Below are 21,205 nucleotides of genomic sequence, written 5' to 3' on the forward strand. Positions count from 1 at the left end.
CGTGTCTGGGCCGGAAAGGGAAGGGTCAGAGGAACTCAGCCAGCTTCCGTTTTATTGTCCGTCAAGAGTGGGGAGGGGAACAGATGCAAGGATGCGTTCGAGAAAGACAAGATGCACTCCTGGAGGCAAGGGTAGCCGCCGGGCTTCAGACCCGGGGGTCTGAGGCAGGAAAACGGGCATCTGGGGACATCCCGACATGTCCCCAGCCAGTGGGTGCTGGATGCAGTGTACCTTTCACTGCAGCCAGGCCCCGTCGGGGTACTGCGGCCACCTGTTAGATGAGGCCCACCAAAGGCCTTAAATTCTGGAGACGCACGCTTTGGACTCCGTGGAGGCAAAGTGTCTCCCGAAGAAGGGCTTCATCTCACACAGCAAACACAAAGCTCATGAGGGAAGGGAGCGCCTCCGGGGACCTCAGCACGTGTAACGGAAATGCCCCTGGGAACTTCTCCCTCACGTTCTTCCCTGTGCATGTCACTGGGTGAGCAGGAGGAGAGCCCCAGGGTCGGCTTTGCAAGCTCGCCTCCCCGAGCGCTGTGTGCAGGCGGCGCTCAGCCCATGGTGCAGGGGTGCGTGGAGGCTGCTGAACTGTGGACCTCGCCCCTCCCCCCCACATTCCCTGTCCTCTCTGCAGCACTTCCTGAGCTGGGAAGAGCTGGGCACTGCTCCCCACAGCCTTCCCGCTGCTCAAGATTTGGAAGAGGTCGTCCCAAACTGGGCCGGTGCCAGTGCTGTGACCTGGGACGCTGATTTTGAGAAACGGAGGCTCGTTCACATGATGCAACCCCTTCAAAGCTCATGGTGGGGTTTTTTGCCATTAATTCCCAAGTATTCTCCTTTATCCACAGCAGAAGCTCAGGGAAGTGGTAGCTTTCTCGTACGGCTTACTTACCCTGAGCCCGTCTTCGGCGGACTCCCCCTTACATTCCCTTCCCTTGCCCTGTGCTGTGACTTTGGGGGCCCCGACGCTGGCTCCATGGTGGAGATGCTTCGGGCACATCCAGACTTCCTGCCTGAGGTCCCCTGCCACCCTAGGAGTGTCCTGGGTCATGCAGCCATGCTGCAGCATAAGGTCCTGATCCCAGAGAATCCAGATGCATCCCCCGGAGAGGAGAGAGGCAGCTCTGCCAGGGGGTCCAGAGCAGAGGGTGGGACCTGACCTGAGCTCAGCACGCCCTCTCTTTCAGGATGGACATCATGCGGCGAGAACTGCCCACTACGGCTCCCTGCCCCAGAAGTCGCAGCACGGCCGGCCCCAAGATGAAAACCCTGTAGTGCACTTCTTCAAGAACATCGTAAGTGCTCCCATCCCACTGTGAGCGGCAGGCTGCCGGGAGAATTGAGATTGCAGGGGGCAGCAGGTGCCCGGCCACAGCCTCATCCACAGGGGACCTGAGTCTACCCCAGAGGACCTGGAGCTCTAATCATGAGGGGTTTGAGTATATCCCCAGATGACACTGATTCTAATCATGAGGGGACCTGACTCTATCCCCAGGTGACTCTGAACTCTAATCCATGGGGGGTCTGAGTCTATCCCCAGGTGACCCTGAGCTCTGATCCATGGGGGGTCTGAGTCTATCCCCAGGTGACCCTGAGCTCTAATTCATGGGGGGTCTGAGTCTATCCCCAGATGACCCTGAATTCTAATCCATGGGGGGTCTGAGTCTATCCCCAGGTGACCCTGAACTCTAATCCGTGGGGGGTCTGAGTCTATCCCCAGGTGACCCTGAGCTCTAATTCATGGGGGGGTCTGAGTCTATCCCCAGATGACCCTGAATTCTAATCCATGGGGGGTCTGAGTCTATCCCCAGGTGACCCTGAATTCTAATCCATGGGGGGGTCTGAGTCTATCCCCAGGTGACCCTGAATTCTAATCCATGGGGGGTCTGAGTCTATCCCCAGATGACCCTGAGCTCTAATCCATGGGGGGTCTGAGTCTATCCCCAGGTGACCCTGAACTCTAATCCATGGGGGGTCTGAGTCTATCCCCAGGTGACCCTGAGCTCTAATTCATGGGGGGTCTGAGTCTATCCCCAGATGACCCTGAATTCTAATCCATGGGGGGTCTGAGTCTATCCCCAGATGACCCTGAATTCTAATCCATGGGGGGTCTGAGTCTATCCCCAGATGACCCTGAGCTCTAATCCATGGGGGGTCTGAGTCTATCCCCAGGTGACCCTGAATTCTAATCCACGGGGGGGTCTGAGTCTATCCCCAGGTGACCCTGAACTCCAATCCACGGGGGGGTCTGAGTCTATCCCCAGGTGACCCTGAGCTCTAATCCATGGGGGGTCTGAGTCTATCCCCAGGTGACCCTGAATTCTAATCCATGGGGGGGTCTGAGTCTATCCCCAGGTGACCCTGAGCTCTAATCCATGGGGGGTCTGAGTCTATCCCCAGGTGACCCTGAGCTCTCATCCACAAGGGACATGAGTCTATCCCCGATGATGCCTCCCTCCTCCTCAGGGTGAGGTTGGCCATGGGAGTTCAGATCTAGAACCTGGTCACAAGGTCCCAACTGCATCTGCCACTTATTGAATCTTGTGTTCTAGCAAAGAACTCACTCCTTTTGAGACTAAAGGACTCTTAGTTTAAAAACACAGGCTTTGCAAAACTATGGAGACAAAAAGATTAAAGAGATGCCAAGAGGAGTGGTTATCAGAGTTTGTGGGCAGGGAGGTGAACGGGGCAGCACGGAGGGTTTGGGGGCCGTGGGCCTACTGTGTGATACGAAGGTGGTGGACACCTGACGTCGCACGTTTGTGCAAACCCACAGAACGTGCACCATGAGCGTGACCTTACCATGTGCTACGATTCCCTGAAGAGAAGTACGTCGGCTTCCCAGCTTGTAACACAGGAGCCACGCGCAAGCGAGGCCATGATAAATGGGGAACGGTGTGCAGGACGAGAGGGCAGACGTGGCAGACGTGGCAACTCTCTAATTTCTGTGCATTCCTTCCAGAAACTTAAGACCACTCTGAAAAATAAAGATTGAGAAACAAAAGCAAAACCACAAGCTTCTAATCCTAAACTTTTTGTGTAGCGGGCATTTTAAGAGGGTCTTTTTTATGTTGACAAGTGAGTGTTGGGAGCCCCAGGCCCAAGAACACTCCCCTCGAAGCTCTGAGTACCAGGGGACACTTTACCTCCACCCTGAGAAGCAAGACCCTTAGCAAAGTGAGCTTCGCTGTCACAGCGAGCGCACCCAGGAACCACAGCAGGACGAATCGTTCCAGCTTGCGAAGCCTGCGGGTGCCCCCCTCCTCTGAGGGTTCTCTGAGTGTTCTGGAAGCTTCTGCCTGGCGTTGGCGTCTCAGGCCCCGTAGTCTCCGAGAACGAGGGGACAGGAACCGGGAGGCAGAGAGGGGTGACTTCTGAGGCGCCGGGCTCCCAGCCAAACGGGGGCTGGTCAGGAGCAGGAAGGTGAGGGCAGGAGGCTCCCCGGGGAGAGAGGCGCCCGCCCCCGCTCACAGGCCTCTGTGTGTCTTTGTAGGTGACACCACGCACACCTCCTCCGTCGCAAGGAAAGGTAAGACCTCTGAACTTGTCCTTAATTGTCACGCCGTCTGTAGACCTTCCCCGAAATCCCCAAATGGACCAAAAAGAGGGCGGGCCTCACGGCTACCTGACTTCACCCCAAATGTGTGCCCCGTGGAGCCCAAGCAGCACAGGCTGAGGAAGGAACGCGCCCCAGCAGAGACTGCTGCCGGCTCCCAGCTCGCTCCCCCCACACCCTGTCCCAAATCCAGCCCAAATCCACCCCGAGCTGCCCCTGGGGTCCCGCGGGGGTCACCACCACTCGCCAGCTCAGCACGGCCCCGATTTGTGTTTCTTGTTTATTAAAAGACTTTTTTTTTTTTTTTTTTCCTGCCTGGATCACAATGTCATTGTTTCTCTCTCTCTCACACAGGGGCGAGGACTGTCCCTCAGCAGATTTAGCTGGGTAGGTGACACTTGCGTGTCCCCGCACCTCCCTCTCCCTTCTGCTCCTCACAGCTGCCAGCACCTGTGCTCTGCTCCGCGAAGCTGCCTCACAGGCCCCCTTCTTCCCTGGCAGGCCCGTTGCCCATGCCGTCGGGGGGCCGCCTTCTCCTCCCGGCGGGAACCCAGGGCCCCCGCCGCCGACCCCGCAGGGCCCGGCTTCCTCGCTTGACCGGGCGCCTCCCGGGAAGGAGCAGCTCCGCGCCTGAGAAAGTTCCTGACTTCCTTCCAGCCCGAGGGGTGGGACACCCGTCCCCGCAGGGCAGTCCCAGGGAGGCCGGGGTCAGCGGGCCATCCAAATAACCAGCCCTGCCACCAGACTGACCCGAGGCTGAGGAAACGCGATGCCGCCTCTGGTCACGCGGTCCAATGAAGCCACCAGACCTGGGGTTTGATCGCGGCGTAGCTTAGCTGTCAGCCATCCAGGAACATCCTCTGAGGAATGCCAAGGACAAGGTGCCCATCCCGATTGTAAATGGCCAACTTGCTCACTTTCTAGACACCGGTGAAATGTGGTGTCCGAGCCAGCCTAAAATGCCTGTCGGTGTATTCTAACCAAACCTCTAGACTTCGGTTAGTAGTAAAGGCCAGAGTTCTTACTTTACCAAAGCTGCCATCTGCAGAATAAATGGAAGAGTAACCACTCACCTGTAGGCCAGAGATCCCTTCTGGCCTGGAAACACAGCCCGAGTCCCTAGTGCAGAGCGTGCGTGCACTTGGTGCTCAGTTAATAAGCACCACACACATGGATGACTAGAGTTTACAAAAAAGAGAACGGAGGACGAAGAGAGAACAGTGGGGGGGAGGGGCGCGAGGGGGGGCGGCCCATGGAGAAGGTAGGGGGTTCCGTAAGGTTCCCGGATTGCCCCAGCCAGTTCTTACGTGGAATTTGCTGGAACATTTTATACAAATATACCTAAGCCTTTTCCGAAGCTGATGACTTTGCATAAAGGGGCCAAGAGGGTAGGAAACACGTGGGCTGGGCCTCGCAGCCAGTTAATTTCTGATTTTCTGTGCCAGCAGGAGACCCAGATGACACTGCAGAAGGAACTCTTGTTTTGGTAACCCCTTGGTCTGCCTCCTGACTTTCTAGGCGTGGACTCTCGGGCGTGATGCGGAGTCACCGGGGGACGTGCAGGGCGGGGGAGGAGGCCCTTCCTCCCTCCAGGCATTTAGAGCCTGCTTCACCCAGCAGCTAACCAGAAAGACCTTGGCTTCCCCCTGCGCCTCTGTTTGGGGGCTACTAATCTTTACTCAGTTTCTCTTTCTTTTCCAAAGCAAAATCCGCCTCCGTATTTCATTTGCTTGTGTGTCCATTTCCTCAAGCTACAGGACTGCCTTCCTGCTTGGAGTTTGTGAAAGTCACCCATCCTTCTTCTAAACTCTGTTGAACACTTCTTGGTAAATTCCAGGTTGTCCAAAGATAGTAGTGACCAAGGATTTGAAAGGAGGAAAAGCCAAGCAGGTTATTTAATCTGAAAACTTACCCTTGAGTTTTGTTCTCAGAAGCTCCTAATTTTAGAGAAAAGCAAGGGACACACAGGAGGATTCAGCACTGGTGTGCGAGGCCGTGTGCGTTCCCTGCACGCTTAGCCGAGACCCGTCGCTCCGCGGGATGTCCCGGAGCGAGCGCATCCATGGAAACCTCTGGACCCCAGGGCTGCCCGCGCTCCAGCGCACCCCGCCCCCCATCCCAGCCTGACGCCTCTAGGATAGAGGGAGGCACTGCATGGACTCCGGGCCCTCCAGCCCATGCGTATGCACGCGGCAAGGCCTGTGGGCGGGGGCAGAGGCACCTGGGGCTCCACCAGGGGGCGGGTCATTTCCTTGACTCGACTGTTAGGAGCAGACCGTGGAGAGTCTCCCCTGTCCTGCTGGCAGAACCTGAAATCTCAGACCCTGTCCGCTGAAGACAGACGCGCGGGGCAGACAGCGACCTTACCTGAGACCCCCGGCCTGCTCGGCGCCTGCGTGACATGGTGCCCGAGGCTGGAGAGCCCCGTACCGCAAACGCTAACCTCCCTGTGTCTGCCCGAGCCCCCCACCTCCTTCCCCGTGTCCGCGGGGGAGTTGCCGTTTGAAAGTAAAGCATCTTCGAAAACAGACTAGTCCTAGGACAGGGATGTCCTGACCGGTCAGCAATCAGCTGCCATTGCTCTGTGCCGCGCACAGAAAGGTCTTCCTCCCTCCAGCACGAGGTGGGGCCTGGCGCTGGGAGCCGGGCTTGGCCTCTCCCAGAACGACAGCGAGCACATACCAGGAGCCCACAGGTTCTGTTCACAGAGCAGCGCATCTGTGAACTTGCGGTAGCCTCCCAGCCACCCCAGAAGGTGGGGCCGCTTTATCCGCATTTTATAGAAGAGGAAACTGAGGGTCCGAGTGGCTCTGACGCTTGCCCGAGGTCACACAGCTAGGGAGCGGAGAGCTGGGGCTCCGTTCAGGCTGCTGGGTGCCCGGGGCTGTGCCCTGGTGCACGGCGGCAGGGACACGGCTTGCTGGCCGGACCTGCCCCCTCCCTCCGTCATGACCAGCCCAGACCCCGGGACCCCCAGCAGGGGCCACACACCCGCTGTCAGGGCACCCAAGCCTGGGGAACTGGTTTCTGGTCATCCTGGGGAGAGCCTCACCCAGGCCAGAGAATTTGAAGCTTGTCTTTCTGCTGAAAAGTATGGGCCTCAAAATTTTGCTAAGTGCCAAGCTCCATATCCTCCAGACATCCAGCAGAAGGGGGCAGATGTGAGGAGTCTGCACAGAGAAGCAGACAGGGACCCCCCCCCCCCGCCAGCCCAGGAGGGGAGTGCCTCCTGGGGCCCAGAGCGGCCCCTGTGCTCCCTTCCTGCACACAGGTGGGCAAAGGCGGGTCACCTGGTTTTGCTCAACCTTGCCACTCTTGTCTTGAAAGCCACACAGTGGAGTGGGTCAGGAGTCTGATCTTTCAGTGAGAGCATTTGGGCGCACATCTGCCCACGCACGGCAGCCTGGGCTGGGCCCCCACTGCGGCGTGGAGCATGGCCCTGGCTCCACTGGTGGCCCCTCCCTGAGGGCCCCTCCCTGCCCCACTGGCCCCCTGAGAGCTGTCTGGTCTCTTGCAGGGAGCCGAGGGGCAGAAGCCGGGACTTGGCTACGGAGGCAGAGCTCCAGCTCACAAGGGACTCAAGGGGGCCCATGACGCCCAGGGCACGCTTTCCAAAATCTTCAAACTGGTAAGGTGACCCTTCTCAACGCCAGGGATGTGCTGGGGGAGGGGGGGCGGGGGGTTCCAGGCTTTCCAAACTGTCCCTTTGGGGTTCACCTGCCAGGCTGGCTGGCTCAGGGACCAGGACGTATCTGCAGGGGCCGGTCCAGGCTCCCTCAGGGACCTCAAGGACACGTGAGGGGTCCCACGCGAAGCTCCCCGTGCCCTGGGGAAGCGGGGGTGGCTGTGGGCGCTGACCTCCTCTGGAGGCTCCCAGTGCCGAGGCCGCAGACCCCTGAGAAAACGAACAGGAGCTGAGTGACAAAAGGGGGAGATCACTGGTTAGGCAGGCAGAGATCCCAGGGAACACACAGGGGTTGCCTGGTACACACACTGGAGTCACTGGTCCTGGGGCCTCTGTTAGGGCACCTGGAAGGGGCATGAGAAGACAGAGTAAGAACAGCAGGGCCGGGCCTGGACGCCGAGGGGCCTGCAATGCCGCCAAGTCTCAGAGAACCCCACCGCGGCCCATTCTTGGCTCTGATCAATCCCGAGATCGACTTCCCGGCGTGGGGAGGGGCCCGTTTGGCTTCCGTTCATTCCCGGACCCTCTTGTGGGCCCCAGAGCTCACAGTAATTCCGGGGCTCACCCACAGCGCCGGGGTAGGTGCCGTCCGCAAACTGTAACTGCCTGGACGCAGGACGCCCGAGAGCCCCAGGCATGGGGCCGACCCACAAGCAGCCGCTGCCCCCGTGGGCAGAGGCCTCCGAAGAACACAGTGACAGGTCTGCTCGCCCGCGGCTGTGAGCCCAGGCTGGCCGTGCCCACAGTCGGGGGCCCGAGGCTGCCCAGGAGCCCTGTCCATCTGCCATCATACTCGTTACACTGGCAGGTGCTTGCTGAGCATCACTGCGTGCTCTTTGGGGGAGGGGCGTGTGTCAAGAGCATGTTCTCACGGTGGGGGACAGACATGGTTGAAATGAGTGCCACCGGCAAGAGGGTCTCCCCACACAGAGGGCCCCTGTGACCCTCCTGAGGGCTTTGTCACCCAGGTCCCATGACACCCAACAACTTAGGTGTTCACGCTGAAAGGCCAGCTGTGCGTCTCTGGCAAAGACCAGTCAAAATGGGGCTGGGGTTTTTCAGCCCCCCATCCAGGGCTTGGCAACGGAGCCGAGATCCCAGCAACAGCCCGCACTTCAGGGCTCATGGCTGGAAGGGGAGCAGGGATAGAGATGCGCCCACCCCAGCGGGGACACGTGGCACCTTCTGCACAGCCCAGGACAGTCCCCAGGCTGGCTTGAGGCTCGAGGGTTCACAGTGGGACAGCTTGCTGGCACAGGCACAACGGCCAGGGAGCACCATTGTCTGGGTCCACGTTCCCATGTACTTTCTCGTTAACAACCGAGCGAGCAGCTGTTCTCGTGACTCTGAATCCGCACGAGGCCATCCGCTTCTTGGTTTCATGGTGTGAGAGCCGATTCTAAACCAGAGCCACGATGATTTGCAAGGTGAGCCAGTCAGCTCCCTTTCCAACCTAATGAACCGTAATCAGGAAGCCGGATGCCAGCACATGAAAGGCAGGGTTTGTGGGTTACGGCAGGAAAGGCATCAGAAAAAGCAAAAAGCCCCAGGATGCTCGCAGCACCTTGTCGAGAGACAAATAACTCCTGAAGGATTTCACGTTTATCCTTCTTGGGTGAGGGACTGGCATCACCGTAGACAAAGGAAGACGAGACGCCCAAGTGAGAGGGGACGTTAGTCTGGGCTTAGTTCCCAGACGGCACCGCCGTGTGCCCTGCCCTGCCGTGTCCATCGGCAGGTGTCCGGGTGCCACAGGCAAACACATCGTGGATTCTTACTCCACGCTAAAGCTTCGTCATCTTGTGTCTTCAGTCCGGCAGGCACATTTGGGGGAGGCATGCATTTCCTTGGAAACTGAATGTTCTAGGGGTTTCGGGTCATGGATGAGAAAAGGAGCGTCCCCTTCGCTCCACCTGCCCTCAGACCACCGGTTGGGGTCACAGTAGGCAACTTGATTTAACACTAAAAGGCTCTGCTGTGCGTGGCTTGGTGGTATCGCCCCAGAGATCGGGCAGCTGAAAGGCAGGACCCAGGCCTCCTGCAGGCTCCGGGTCATCCCTGGTTCGGGGTCAGCCTCGGCCAGCCATGCACAAGGCTCCACCCCAATCACCTTGATAGGAGGTCTTTAACCTGGGTGAGTGTGCTTTCTAACTGGCTTACTAACACATCAAGGTTTCACAATTTATGGTGGAATAATTTGGTCTATAACCCAAACAGTCATCATGGGGTCATGTGTGTGGTATGCCCCGTGGTCGGGTTACTGGCAGGGTCGGCTCAGTGAGCACATGTGTGTGGAGGCCCCTGCCACGAGCCCAGATTCAGTGGTTGCTGGGCCCACATAGAGGTGAGGGGAGGCAGGACTGTGCTTCTGAGGAAGGTCAGTCCTATCCAGGGAAGGGCTTAAATCTGTGAAGTGAATGGTTATCAACAGGCGTGCTGACTCGTTTCATGTCCAGTCAAAGGCAGGCATGACCCTCTCCTCAGTGGAAATTCTAAAGCAACTCTGAGAAAGGGGGAATCAAATTCTACCCGCACATTCAAGTGACCGAGGTCATCATGATGTGTCTGCCCAATTCTGCACTGTGGCAACGAGACGGTGAGGATGACGAACCTGTAGGAGCTCTGGGTCCAAACCCAGCAGTGCATTCAGAATAGTGATGTTTCCACGAGTGGCCCAGCACCTGGCCAGGCGGGCGCCCACATCTGACCCAACTGCGATGATGTCCCAGACTGTTTTTGGGCTCCCCCCGAGTCTTCCTGCCCCCGAGCGTCCCAGGTGGGAACCCAGAGGTGTGCAGTGGTTAAGAATTTCCCTGCTGACCGGGCGACTCTGGGGACTGTCTCTGTGCCTGGGTCATACATGCAAGCCTGGCCCCCAGCCAGGGTGAGATGCTTGCAGGTCGGGCTGGCCAGCCCTGTCCCTGTCTAGCACGTTCATCGTGTGGGACAAACACAAGCGTGTGAGCCCCATCTGTTTGTAATGGGTTCAATGTTTTCCTGCATTTCTGTTTGTACAAAGTGGTTTAGAAACTTTAAAGCTTCTATAGAGTTCAAGGGAAGCTCTGATTTATCAAATTTCAATTAATATGGCTTTCATTAGATTTTACTACACGAAATGTTCACGAACTGGCCGACCACGGGCATAGGGCTGAATGAGTCCGCGGGTGTGGTTACCATCATTGGAGAACAATCCCCGCAGAGGCGAGAAGGGTTCCAAGGATGTGGGTGGGGACGGTGGGTCTCCCGGGATTTAAGGGGGCACCATTACCCCGGACTGTCTGTCCCTGTGGGTTGGAAACTGGGTGACGAGCCCTGCATTTCTCCCAGTCATTCGGGAACCGCATCGAGCTGTTATCAGAGCTTCTCATTTCCAGATGCACAGCTGAGACGGTTTCCCAGCTGGGTGCGGAAGTGGGGAGGGCATGCAGGACTTCCCCGCGGGTCCCACCCCTTCCCGCCCCCAGACACGGCTTCACGCCCACCTTCTCCTCGTGGGGCCAGCTCGTCCGCTCGGCTGAGCCTGGGGCCGGAGCGGGGGCCCGGGGCCGACCAAGTGCTGACGTGGACCCATTCGAACGTGCTGAGAACGTGGCAGGGAGGAAAGCGTGAGACCCGCACGGCAGAGGTGCTGGTTCGAACCCTGACTCCGCCTTTGGCTGAGGGGCCTTGGGGACCTTACTCAGGGGGTCTGTGCTTTGACTCCCCTGACTGGAAAATGGGGACGCTGAGAATCCCCACCTCCCGGACTGGCTTTCTCTTTCCACCCCGGCAGAGACTTGGTAAGTGGAGGCACAGTCCTAGACAATAACACCAAATGTCCACCATTGTTCTTCTCTCAGAAGGAGCCCTTGGGAAGCGACAATGCTGTCTCAGGGGACTTGTCCCGCAGAAGGTGGCGGGTTGCAGCCCATTTCAGCACAGAGGAGCTCTGTTCCAGGGAGCAGGGGTTCCGCCCCTTTTCAGGACTAGATCTCCCTTGAAAGGTTAAGTTCCCGGGGATTCAGCAAGCGGGGGAGGTGAGTGCAGACTCGCGCTGGGCTCCTCCCGAGGGCAGTGCCCAGGGCCAGCTTGTCGAAGGCCAGCCGGGCGGACAAGGCTCGTCAGATACTCCAGAGGCTGGGATCCCATAAATGTTCTCACGCAGGGAACTAAAATCCCACAAAGGAGTTGTTTAACAACAGAGAGATTCTTTTGGAAAAAGTACAAGCCCCCCGACAAATCCGAACTATGGTTTCCATCTGCTGACTGTGCCGTGGATGAGCCTTCTTTGGCGTTAGGGCTTCGATTACCGAGATCACCGGGTAACGTGCCAAACGTGCCAAATTAGAGTGGGTCGGTGTCCGTTCCGTGCACGCGCGGCGTCTGGTAAATAGCATAGTTTACATGTATCTTGCTTTCGGGGGGCCCACAGTCTCAGGGAAAATCTTTGAGAGATGAACTTTACACCTGTAACCTAGGAAGAAAGAGCCACAACTTGAAGAAAAATATGAATGCCACAGGAAAGACACATTTCCCTGGTCCTCCTAAAGGATATCGGGACTCACAAACTCATCATCTCCTCTGAGCCGATGCCATGCCCGAGCCCCCTCTCCAGTGTTTGACAATTCTGGTTTTAATCTCAAATTGTATTTGTCCAGAAAACACGTCCGTTCAGGGTTTTAAGACCCCATGAGGTCAAGGTTTGCGGAGAACCGCTCTGGGCCGTTGGCTGGTGCTGGTGAGGAGCGGTGGAGGGCACACAACCAGAGAGGACTGTCCCCGGGGACAGCGTTGTGCAGCTCAGCTCTTGCCCGGGGGACATGGCGGCGGCCGTGCTCCCCAGCACCACCCTCTCCCCAAAGTCGTGTGTAGACGGTTTCCCTCCCTGACCCTGGAATCTCTAGAAACAAAGTACCTGTTCAACGCATGCTCGCGCGGCAGCTGAGTGTTCTCCCCCAGAAGGGCAGCGCGACATGGGTCCTGGGAATGAGGCTCCCCGAAAACTGGATCAGCACTTGCTCAAGGGTGTGGAGAAATGGAATCAGAGCCTCAGCTCTGTGTGCCGTCATTTCTAACAAACCCAGATGAGGTGGTTTGCACCAGGTCGCCCCACCGGTGGGATCCTGGTGCGAGGTGCAGATGCTGCGGATGCCAAGGCTGCCCCTGCACATCGCCTAACTCTGTGTTTCCTTTCCTCAGGGAGGAAGAGATAGTCGTTCTGGATCACCCATGGCGAGACGCTGAAGCCCTACCTTGTGGTCCCAGAAACCTGTCCTCAGCTTCTTAATATAACTGCCTTAAGATTTTAATACCGTCCACATCTACTCCCTACTTGTAGCAAACACCCTCCTGCCTAATGCCCGTTGAGTTGTGCACACGCTGGGGTCAGGCACGCCGCACCCTGCTGGCAGCTTCTGGCCATCAGCTAAATGGAGGGAACGCAGACAGAATATTAAGCGGTTACTTTGTGTCTGAAGAGAGCGCGTCCTCGGAGCTCCCTCCACCGCGGCGCGTTCCGAGGCACGGGGCGCTGGTGCGCGGACGCACCTCTGAGTTCACCCTCCTCCCTCCCTGGACTTGCTTTGCTGACCCGGCATCCCTCGGCTTCACAGGCACTGCCGTGGGGACGCTGTCGTGGACACAGGGACATGTGCAGGGCGGCGAGGACTGTTGATCCGAGCTTCCTTTGGTTGCTTTCCCCGCCCCTTGCTCACCTCCTAACACACACTTACTCTCCCTCCAGGATGAGGCAGTCGGGAGCGGCACGGGGGCTTTCGGTACGTGAAGTGCGGGCGGGCAGCGGTGAAGAGTCCCGTGGGGTGGGCGCGGAGGGGGCGCCTGCAGGCGGCGGCCCACCCCACGCGGTTAGCGGAATTCGGGCGCAGCAGAGAGGGGACCGGGAGGCAAGGCTGGGCTGGGCCACGGCCCCAACAGGAAACAGGATCTTCTTGGAAATGAGGTGAGGTACAGTGGGAGCCAGAGCGGCTTCTGCCAACAGCCTGTTCCCCCAGAGCCCAGCAGAGGTCCGGGGAGATGCTCGTCTCAGAGCGGGACTGGAGGAGTGTTCTGGGTGGCCTCACGGCGTCACCCTGGTCACTGCGGGAGGTGACCAGCGGTGCGCTTCCCACGGCAGTGCACACTGCAGATACTAACCCTCGGTGGACAGATAACCTTCCGTCCGCTTGCATCCTAGACGCGGACGTGCGTAGCGAATAGGCTTCGGAGGGCCCGCTTCCCGAATCGCTGAGCTGGACGTTGTGGGGGCCGGGCCTGGCCGGCCCTGTGAGCAGAGACGGGCTCCTCCGAATCGTGTCTTTTCTAACGAGCTGACCTTTCCTGTGCCCCCCTCGTAACATACTGATCCCGCCTTTTGGTTTTAGCGTATGTCTTAGAGGCCTTCCAAGGAGCCCCCAACTGGCATTGTCCTCCCTTAGAAGGAACACGAGGAATAGTCAACGTGTCAGCATAATCCCGTCCTAATTCCGATGTCCGGTGGGGGTTTAATATAATGTCTATTAATCTATAGCCTCAATGATGAGAGGGTTACAGGGGAACAAGGAACAAAATTTCAGAAACAAAACCTCCAAACTGCGTGACACACACACACACTCTACATCTCTGAGCCGACTGTTGGCCAAGTGATCTCCACGCGGGGCTACGCCCAGACAGCGTGCGCTGAGATGGGCGCTCGTGGGAAGTACACACTGTTCTTGAATATTGAAATAAAATAATAAACTTTTAATGATACTTGCATGGGTGTCTTCTTTTATCTGTGCTCTGGTCTGTAGAATGTGAGCCCCAGCAGAGCAAAGGTGAAAGGTCGTGTCTTTTTTTTTTTTTTTAAGATTTTATTTATTTATTTATTTGACAGAGACAGCGAGAGCAGGAACACAAGCAGGGGGAGTGGGAGAGGGAGAAGCAGGCTTCCCCCCGAGCAGGGAGCCCGATGTGGGGCTCGATCCCAGGACCCTGGGATCATGACCTGAGCCGAAGGCAGACGCTTAACGACTGAGCCACCCAGGCGCCCAAGGTCGTGTCTTGGGGGTGACGTGGGTGTGGGCTGTGCCATCGCAGCCTGGGCCACCGGCCCGTGCTAAATGAGCAGGTGCATTACCTCCGGGGGGCCTTCGCATTGATAAGAGAGAATGGAATACAGGTCATGGTTAGGGCACTGATTCGCTGACTCACAGGGAGAAGACTTTTCAACTCATCTTTCAACAATCTTTATTATCTTAACCAAACACCTGTTGACGTGAGGTGAAGAAACTCTGGGAAACTACCTTTTGCCATGCAAAGACATCGACAACAATGGGGGATTTGGGAAATTCTGTGTGTGTCATTGTTCGCGGTTACAAGAATTCTGTTTCAAAAAGATAAGCCAAAATCTTTGTTTTGTCTTGCTTTTAACTAAAGTCCTGGTTCCCTTCTGTCTCGGCAGCAGCCGTGAGAGGCTGTCTGCCCTTGTGAGCATAAGGAGGGCAGCCCCCGTGCTGGGATGGTCCTGGGATGACACGAGCCTATTGTCTGCGCCCCCAGACCAGTGTTGTGTGCATCCACCCCAATGCCAACGCCAGGGGAGCCTGCCCTGCTCGCCGGGCACCAGCCCCTCCCCTCCTCTTTGCCCCCAAACCCTTCAACCAACGAATCTGGAAAATCATGCACAGAGAGTCACATTTTTTTTTAAAGATTTTTTTCTTTCTTTCCTTTCTTTCTCCTCCCTCCCTCCCTCCCTCCCTCCCTCCCTTCCTTCCTTTCTCTCTTGTCAGAGAGAGCGAGCACAAGTAGGGGGAGAGGTAGAGGGAGAAGCAGGCTCCGCGATGAGCAGGGAGCCCGATGCGGGACTCAGTCCCGGGACCCTGAGATCACCACCTGAGGCGAAGGCAGACGCTTCACTGACTGAGCCACCCAGGGGCCCCGAGAGTCACATTCTTAAAATAGTCTTTCAGTTGGCAGGTCTCTTTTAATGTTACATGTACAGGAAGCACATTAAACAGTAAACCAGGGGTAAATCCTAGAGTAACACAGCAACTCACATGATAACTCAACACTCAGATACGTATTTCAGAGTAAAACAAGGCAGAACGGGAGCTGAACCTCGGAATGTGCGTTCTCGCCGAGGGCTTACCTACGAGGTCGGTCACCAGGCTGAGCTCCTTGAGAAGGGGCTTCGGGAACCCCAGCCCCAAGCAGAGCCCAGAGGTGTCACGAGGGCCACGGGAGGCACAGGAGGGGCTCCCCATCACAACGGAGAGCCACGCGACCGCACTCTCCGGCCCCCACGCCATTCAGCGTAGACGGGGACCCGGGGATCATGGGTCACCGCCGTCGGGGCTCTAGGGCTGTGTGGCTGGTGGAGGAGCGTGAGCCTCCAGGCGGGCAGAGTGGACAGGTCGGGGGACAGAGGGTCTGTCGGAGGGCACAGACCCGGGGCCGGGTTAGCAGGGCGTGGAGAGGACGCCGTGTCGGGAGACGAGGTGCCACAGGGCGCGCCCACTCTGTAAGTCGGGGTGGGGGTCCCCCTGGACTCGGGTTTGTGGGGAGAGTGCGTGGGGACCATGGGGACAGTTCTCAGGTGGAATGAAGGACAGGAGCTCGGCTGCCGACTCACGGTGAGGTGGTGCTGCCGGGGGGCCCGGAAGGCCGTGCCGGGGGCAAGGAGCTCTGAGTCTGGGCACGCAGCTCCCCGCCGGGCTGGAGGTCGGATCCGAGGCCGGGGCGTAGCTCCTTAGCTCCTCGTCTGCCCTCCTGCGCCCTTCCCTCCATGTGCCACATGCCTGGCACCTCCTCTGAGGACCTCACCCCGCGGCCTCGTGTGCAGCGGGATTGCTCCCCAGTGTCCTGCCTCCAAATACAGTCCAGTGGGGAGTGAGGGCCCGGGCGCGGGGCCGTGCGGGGCGGGCGCGCCTCCCGGGACAGAGCTGCGTATTCCTCTCACGCGGGGATGCTACTGCCTGGGTCCCCATCTGGCCCGATGCCGGAACTAGGCCCAGGCCTGCGCAGGAAGCCACTCTTCTCCCCTTTCCCAGAGCGGTGATAGCCCATTTCCTCTCATGATTTGTCTGCTGTAAGCAGTCACCGCAGTCCCCAACAAGGGGACACGGGGGCAGTTGGCCACGCGCAGTCCGTGAAGTCCGTGTCGCAGCTGAGCCATCGGGCACCAACTTAACCCACAGAACAGCCCTCCTTGAAGTGGGAGTGGAACCACGGGAGGGCGTCCATGGCCTACTTTCCAAGAAACATGTGGATTCCATCAGCAGGCTCCGAGTCCACTCTTATGTTGGCGGCAGAGTGAGGGCTGCTCACCTCCGCTTCCCACCCTGTGGGATGACATGAGGTTAGCGCCCGATTCCAATGGCACCTGGAATGCATTAACGGGTCAAGACCCGAGTGTGCGAGTAAGATGGTGGACCAGATCCAGTGCTGGCCAGGGGGCTCCCAGCCCAGTCCAGGGCCAGCCTCCGACTTAAGTCAATGAGGGCAGGCCCAGACCCGAGTGTAGACACAGGGACAGGCAACGAGCTCCCGCGGCTGCCGAGGGAAGACAGACACCAGGGGTCTGGTGGGCCAGGGATGCTTCCCCCCACGCCAGCCGGGCCTGCATCTGTGCACCCCTGGGAATGGTTAGCCAGCCGTCCTGGGCCCTGCCCACACCTCCTGGATCAGAATCTGCTTTCTGAAAAGGCACCCGGGGGTGTTTGCCGCTTGAGGACTCGCCCCAGCCTCCAGAGGCAAGCCACCTGCATGCCCGCCTTATGAATGCGGCAGAAGCAGCTCAGATAATGAAAGCCACGGCCGCAGAGCTGGGCCCGGAGCATCTTCGTCTCCGTGGGTACATAACTTGGCAAGCAGACGGCAGAGAGAGGAGCAAGTCTAAGCTATGGCGAGGGCAGCGGACGAAGCAAGGGCCCCGCAATGCTCCTTAGTGACCGTGGCTCTGTCCTTTCCTGCGCCGGGAGGGCAGGTGCGGCTGGGGCCGGTCTTCGATGAGGGCAGACCCCGGGTGGGCCGGGGCGTGGGTAAGGGGCCCTGGCCAGCAGGCGTGAGCGCGCCCTCCCCCCGCACGTCCCCACCCTGACTCCCGTGGGGCAGCCGCACACCTCCCGCGTGGGTCTTGACTTCTAGACGCTGCTCTCCACGAAGGGGATCCGGGGCTCCTTGGGAAAACGGCTGGTTCCGGGGCGGAGACAGAGCGCGATCTGCTGCGCCAGCAGTGAGAACGGGCTCCAGGAACAACGTGGCCGCGTCAGAAGGGCTCGCAGCTGCCTCAAGGGGCCTCTACTGGTCAGATCTGGGGGTATTTGGGCATCAGGGCAGCCCGTGCAATAGAACAGGAACCCACAAGTCCACACCAACATGAACACAGGGATAAGCCAAGGAGGGAGTTCCTCACAGAGGAAGGCCAGCAGTAAATGTAGAAGAAACAGCGCAACCAGAAACTTGGGGCCAGGCCGGGGCTGCACGTGGCCAGACCACGAGGCTGCACGCTTCCCGGTCCCGCACAAACGCCCACTGCCTAGAGGAGAAGTGACTACACTGAGGAAAGCCCGCATCGGCGCCGCTGACAATGTGACAATCGCACACGACACGTCACCTTGCCTAAGACGCAACCGGAACATAGCGTCATGTCTGCGAGACCCTGACCAAAGATGCATCACGAAGAAACCCTGGAGGAAAAACTGGGGGACCTCCTGCTGCACGACTGGCCCGTGGTTTTCCGGAACGTCGCAGGAACAGGGCCACGGGCCACGAGGGCGTCCGTTAGAGCGAAGCCGTGACCGTGCCCGCTCCGGGCAGTGCCTGAACGGGGTCTGGCGGAGCGTACACAAAGCCTTCCGCGCCCTCTTCCTGCGACTGTACGTGAACCTGAAGCTGCCTCAAAAACAGGGTTACACGGAAAGGAGAAGGGTGTTGGGTTATTAAACTCGAGGAAGACAATTCAGAAAGAATCAGGAATGTTCCAAGCAGTGGGTCTTGGCGCAGACGGCCAGCTGTCGTCCCTCTCTATCTGGAACGACGATGAAGTTGGCTGACGTCACATCGAGATGAGCTGCGTTGCGCTGATTGTCAGCATTCCTTCCCACACAGCTTGGTTACCAGGGTAACCAAGGATTACTTTGCTCTGATGCCGAAGTGGTGTGGGACCACCTCTCCCGATTGATCCAGAATCACGGGATCGGGGAGACAGCGGCTCACTGGTAGAGAGTGAAGCATCTGCGTGTGCGGTGGCACACATTTTTCACTTTTCACTGTTTCCTTAGGGACTGGAAAGCTTTGAGGCTTTATGACAACAAGAGCTCGCTCCTCAGTGATGGGAACAGCAGTGTGGATGGTGTGGAGTAAATGAGCCACTGACACTTGTGATAAAAGTTCCCACCGGCAGAGTAAGCTGAGCCAGGGGCATTTCGAGGCCTCCAAAGTGAATGGACAGCGTATTGCCGGCAGCCACGAGGCCTCCGAGCTTCTCGCCGACCCGCCGGCTCCCAAGAAGCCTGTTTCCTGGGCCCTGGCAGAGGGTCCTGACAAAGGGGATTATTAGTCACCACACTGGGATATTCCCAATCCTGAGTCCCACAGGGTGAGCCAGAGTGGGCCAGGCGATGCCCGCGGCACAGGGTTGGGTTGCAGGAGATGAACCAGAGCTTAGGGACACCTGCGGCTTTTATAAAAGGCAGCAGGCTGACCTGGCCTCAGAGGGAGACGTACTGTGATTATGCTGGTCAGTGAACAAGCCTCGATTTGCTCTGGAGGAAGATGCTATCTCCCGAGGCCGGGTCCTGTACACACAGCCTTGAAGAGATCCCGGATCAAAGGCAGACAGCGCTCTGCTCACTAGCCATGCGGACACGAGACACGGATGGAGGGCCGTGTCCAGCATCCCAGCTCAGTGACTGACAGTACGAGCAGAAGGAAGGGATTTAATCGACTCATTTCACAGACAAGGGGACAGGCCCAGAGAAGTTAACTGAGTGGCCCACCGACAGCCAGCCATCGGCGCCAGGGCTGGTCCGACCTGAGGTCCCAAGTCACCCTACCCTTCAGCTTTGCTGGTGCACAGGATGCTCTGCAAACTCATGCCTTTGCATTTATATATGAATACTCTTCCATCATCAGAGAGCCAAGCAGGCCAGAAGAGCCCATCTGGAGAAGCACTGTAAATAGTTGAGGCAATCCTCTGTAAAGAAAAAGTGTTTCCATAATCTGATCATTGTGTTTGAAAACCCACCCACCTACCATATTTTAAAAGTTATTAGAGCAATATTCCTCCTACAAACAAGCAACAGACACACTGAAACAATTTCTTACCACTCCCTCTGAACAAAGTGCAGGGGGAAAAAAAAAAAACAACCGTATCGTTTTAGGCAGTTCGGTCCAAAACTGCATGGAGTCCCTTCTTCTGTGCTAGGAATAAGGTGGACAAAGGACAAAAGATACCCTTCTTTTGTTATTTCAACAGGATAACAATTCCATATATTTTGACCTTCTAAAAGTTTGGAAATATGTCTCTAAAGAGGATTAGATGCTATAATATGAACGAACTCCAACGGTATTTCCGGGGAAGTCCAACGTCCCACACGGCTCATGAACGGACACACTGATACTGGGATCGATTTTCATTTCATTGCAAGTCACTCTCAAATAACTTATAAGTGAGAGGAAAGGGACAATTATCCCCAAGAATAGAAAATACGACATTCTCCCACTCTTCAAACCCAATGGATCTCAATTTATTGCAAATTCAGCATCGTTGCTTTGGGTTGAGGCTTGCTGAAAATGTTACCTACAGAAAACATCCATCTTTAAACAGTTATAACTCACCCCAAGCCCAAATTAAGTAAATCTACAGGAGTTTTAAAATAACACAAAAACTATTTTTATTCTTCTTAAAGCCAGCACAGTGGCTTTTGGCATAAATATCCATTTCTAATACAAAACTGGTTTAAGGAAATATCATCCAGTGTATAGACATTGAAACGATTTTGAAGATAAAAAAAGAATTCTTTTGTAAATTAAAAAAAATGATTTTAAAAGTTCTCTTTCGTGGCGAGTTGAGAATGAATCACCATGTCACCGTAGAATTTGTCAAAGATTACAAATCTTGATTTAATGCAAAGGTCTTCATGCCGCAAAGCATTACATATAAAAAAGATTAAAGAGCAAAATCTTTTATGATTATTGCCTATTGCTCCGGCCACTTAATCTTTATTTTCAGTGCTTTAAATACTTTACTCATCATCTGTATGAGAAACTACTGTGGCGCCGGTCTGTAAAGGGCAGGCGGCTGAGACCGCGAGCCTGAGCCTCATCTGCGGGTGTGCGTGCCCGAGGGAGGGGCGGTTCACGCTGGGTCAACGGCAACGAGGAGGACGCTTGGCTGACAAACCTTATCCAGGCAAAGAAAACGTCTTAACTGGAGATATGCAGGGCTTCTGACCTTACAAAAGTGCTGCCTGCCCCCACTATTTAATCAGTAAAGATGCAACTAGGTTTTAAAAATGCTAATTTTGGGGGCGCCCGGGTGGCTCAGTCCTTAGGCGTCTGCCTTCGGCTCAGGTCATGATCCCGGGGTCCTGGGATCGAGCCCCGCATCGGGCTCCCTGCTCCGCGGGAAGCCTGCTTCTCCCTCCCCCGCTCCCCCTGCTCGTGTTCCCTCTCTCGCTGTGTCTCTCTGTCAGATAAGTAAATAAAATCTTTTTTAAAAAAGGCTAATTTTTCTCAGAATAAGGTAAAGATAGAGGCCCCAAATGTGAATGTAAGCACTTCTGAAATTCTCTTCTAAGAAACCAAAACAGCGATGTTGCATGAATAGAGAGTAAGTGGCAAAAAGAGAAGAAATCTAGATGACTACAAAGTGCCAATTATATACTTTCATCTCTGCCTTACTTTATATGATAGATTTGAGAAGGAGAATAGATTAGCAATGATCGACCCTTAGATTAATTTTGTTGGGGGCGGGGAGGAGCACAATATTGACTTTGAAATAAACC

General features: G+C 56.7%; 1 protein-coding gene across 1 annotated transcript in view; it reads left to right on the top strand.

Moving 5' to 3' along the window:
- MBP (myelin basic protein) overlaps nucleotides 1-13,967 on the top strand; it is a 116,790-nt gene extending 102,823 nt beyond the window's left edge. The window contains exons 6-10 of the mRNA XM_088019538.1: nucleotides 1,188-1,295; nucleotides 3,494-3,529; nucleotides 3,911-3,943; nucleotides 7,074-7,184; nucleotides 12,420-13,967. Coding sequence (XP_087875664.1) covers nucleotides 1,188-1,295; nucleotides 3,494-3,529; nucleotides 3,911-3,943; nucleotides 7,074-7,184; nucleotides 12,420-12,464 — 333 coding nt within the window. The 3' untranslated portion in view covers nucleotides 12,465-13,967. The remainder of the gene's footprint in view (nucleotides 1-1,187; nucleotides 1,296-3,493; nucleotides 3,530-3,910; nucleotides 3,944-7,073; nucleotides 7,185-12,419) is intronic.
- The last annotated feature ends 7,238 nt before the right edge of the window (nucleotides 13,968-21,205 follow it).

Source organism: Eumetopias jubatus, unplaced genomic scaffold (assembly GCF_037043125.1).
Source record: "Eumetopias jubatus isolate StellerSeaLion01/CBP00866 unplaced genomic scaffold, mEumJub1_p1.0 scaffold_16, whole genome shotgun sequence".
Taxonomy (NCBI): Eukaryota; Metazoa; Chordata; class Mammalia; order Carnivora; family Otariidae; genus Eumetopias; species Eumetopias jubatus.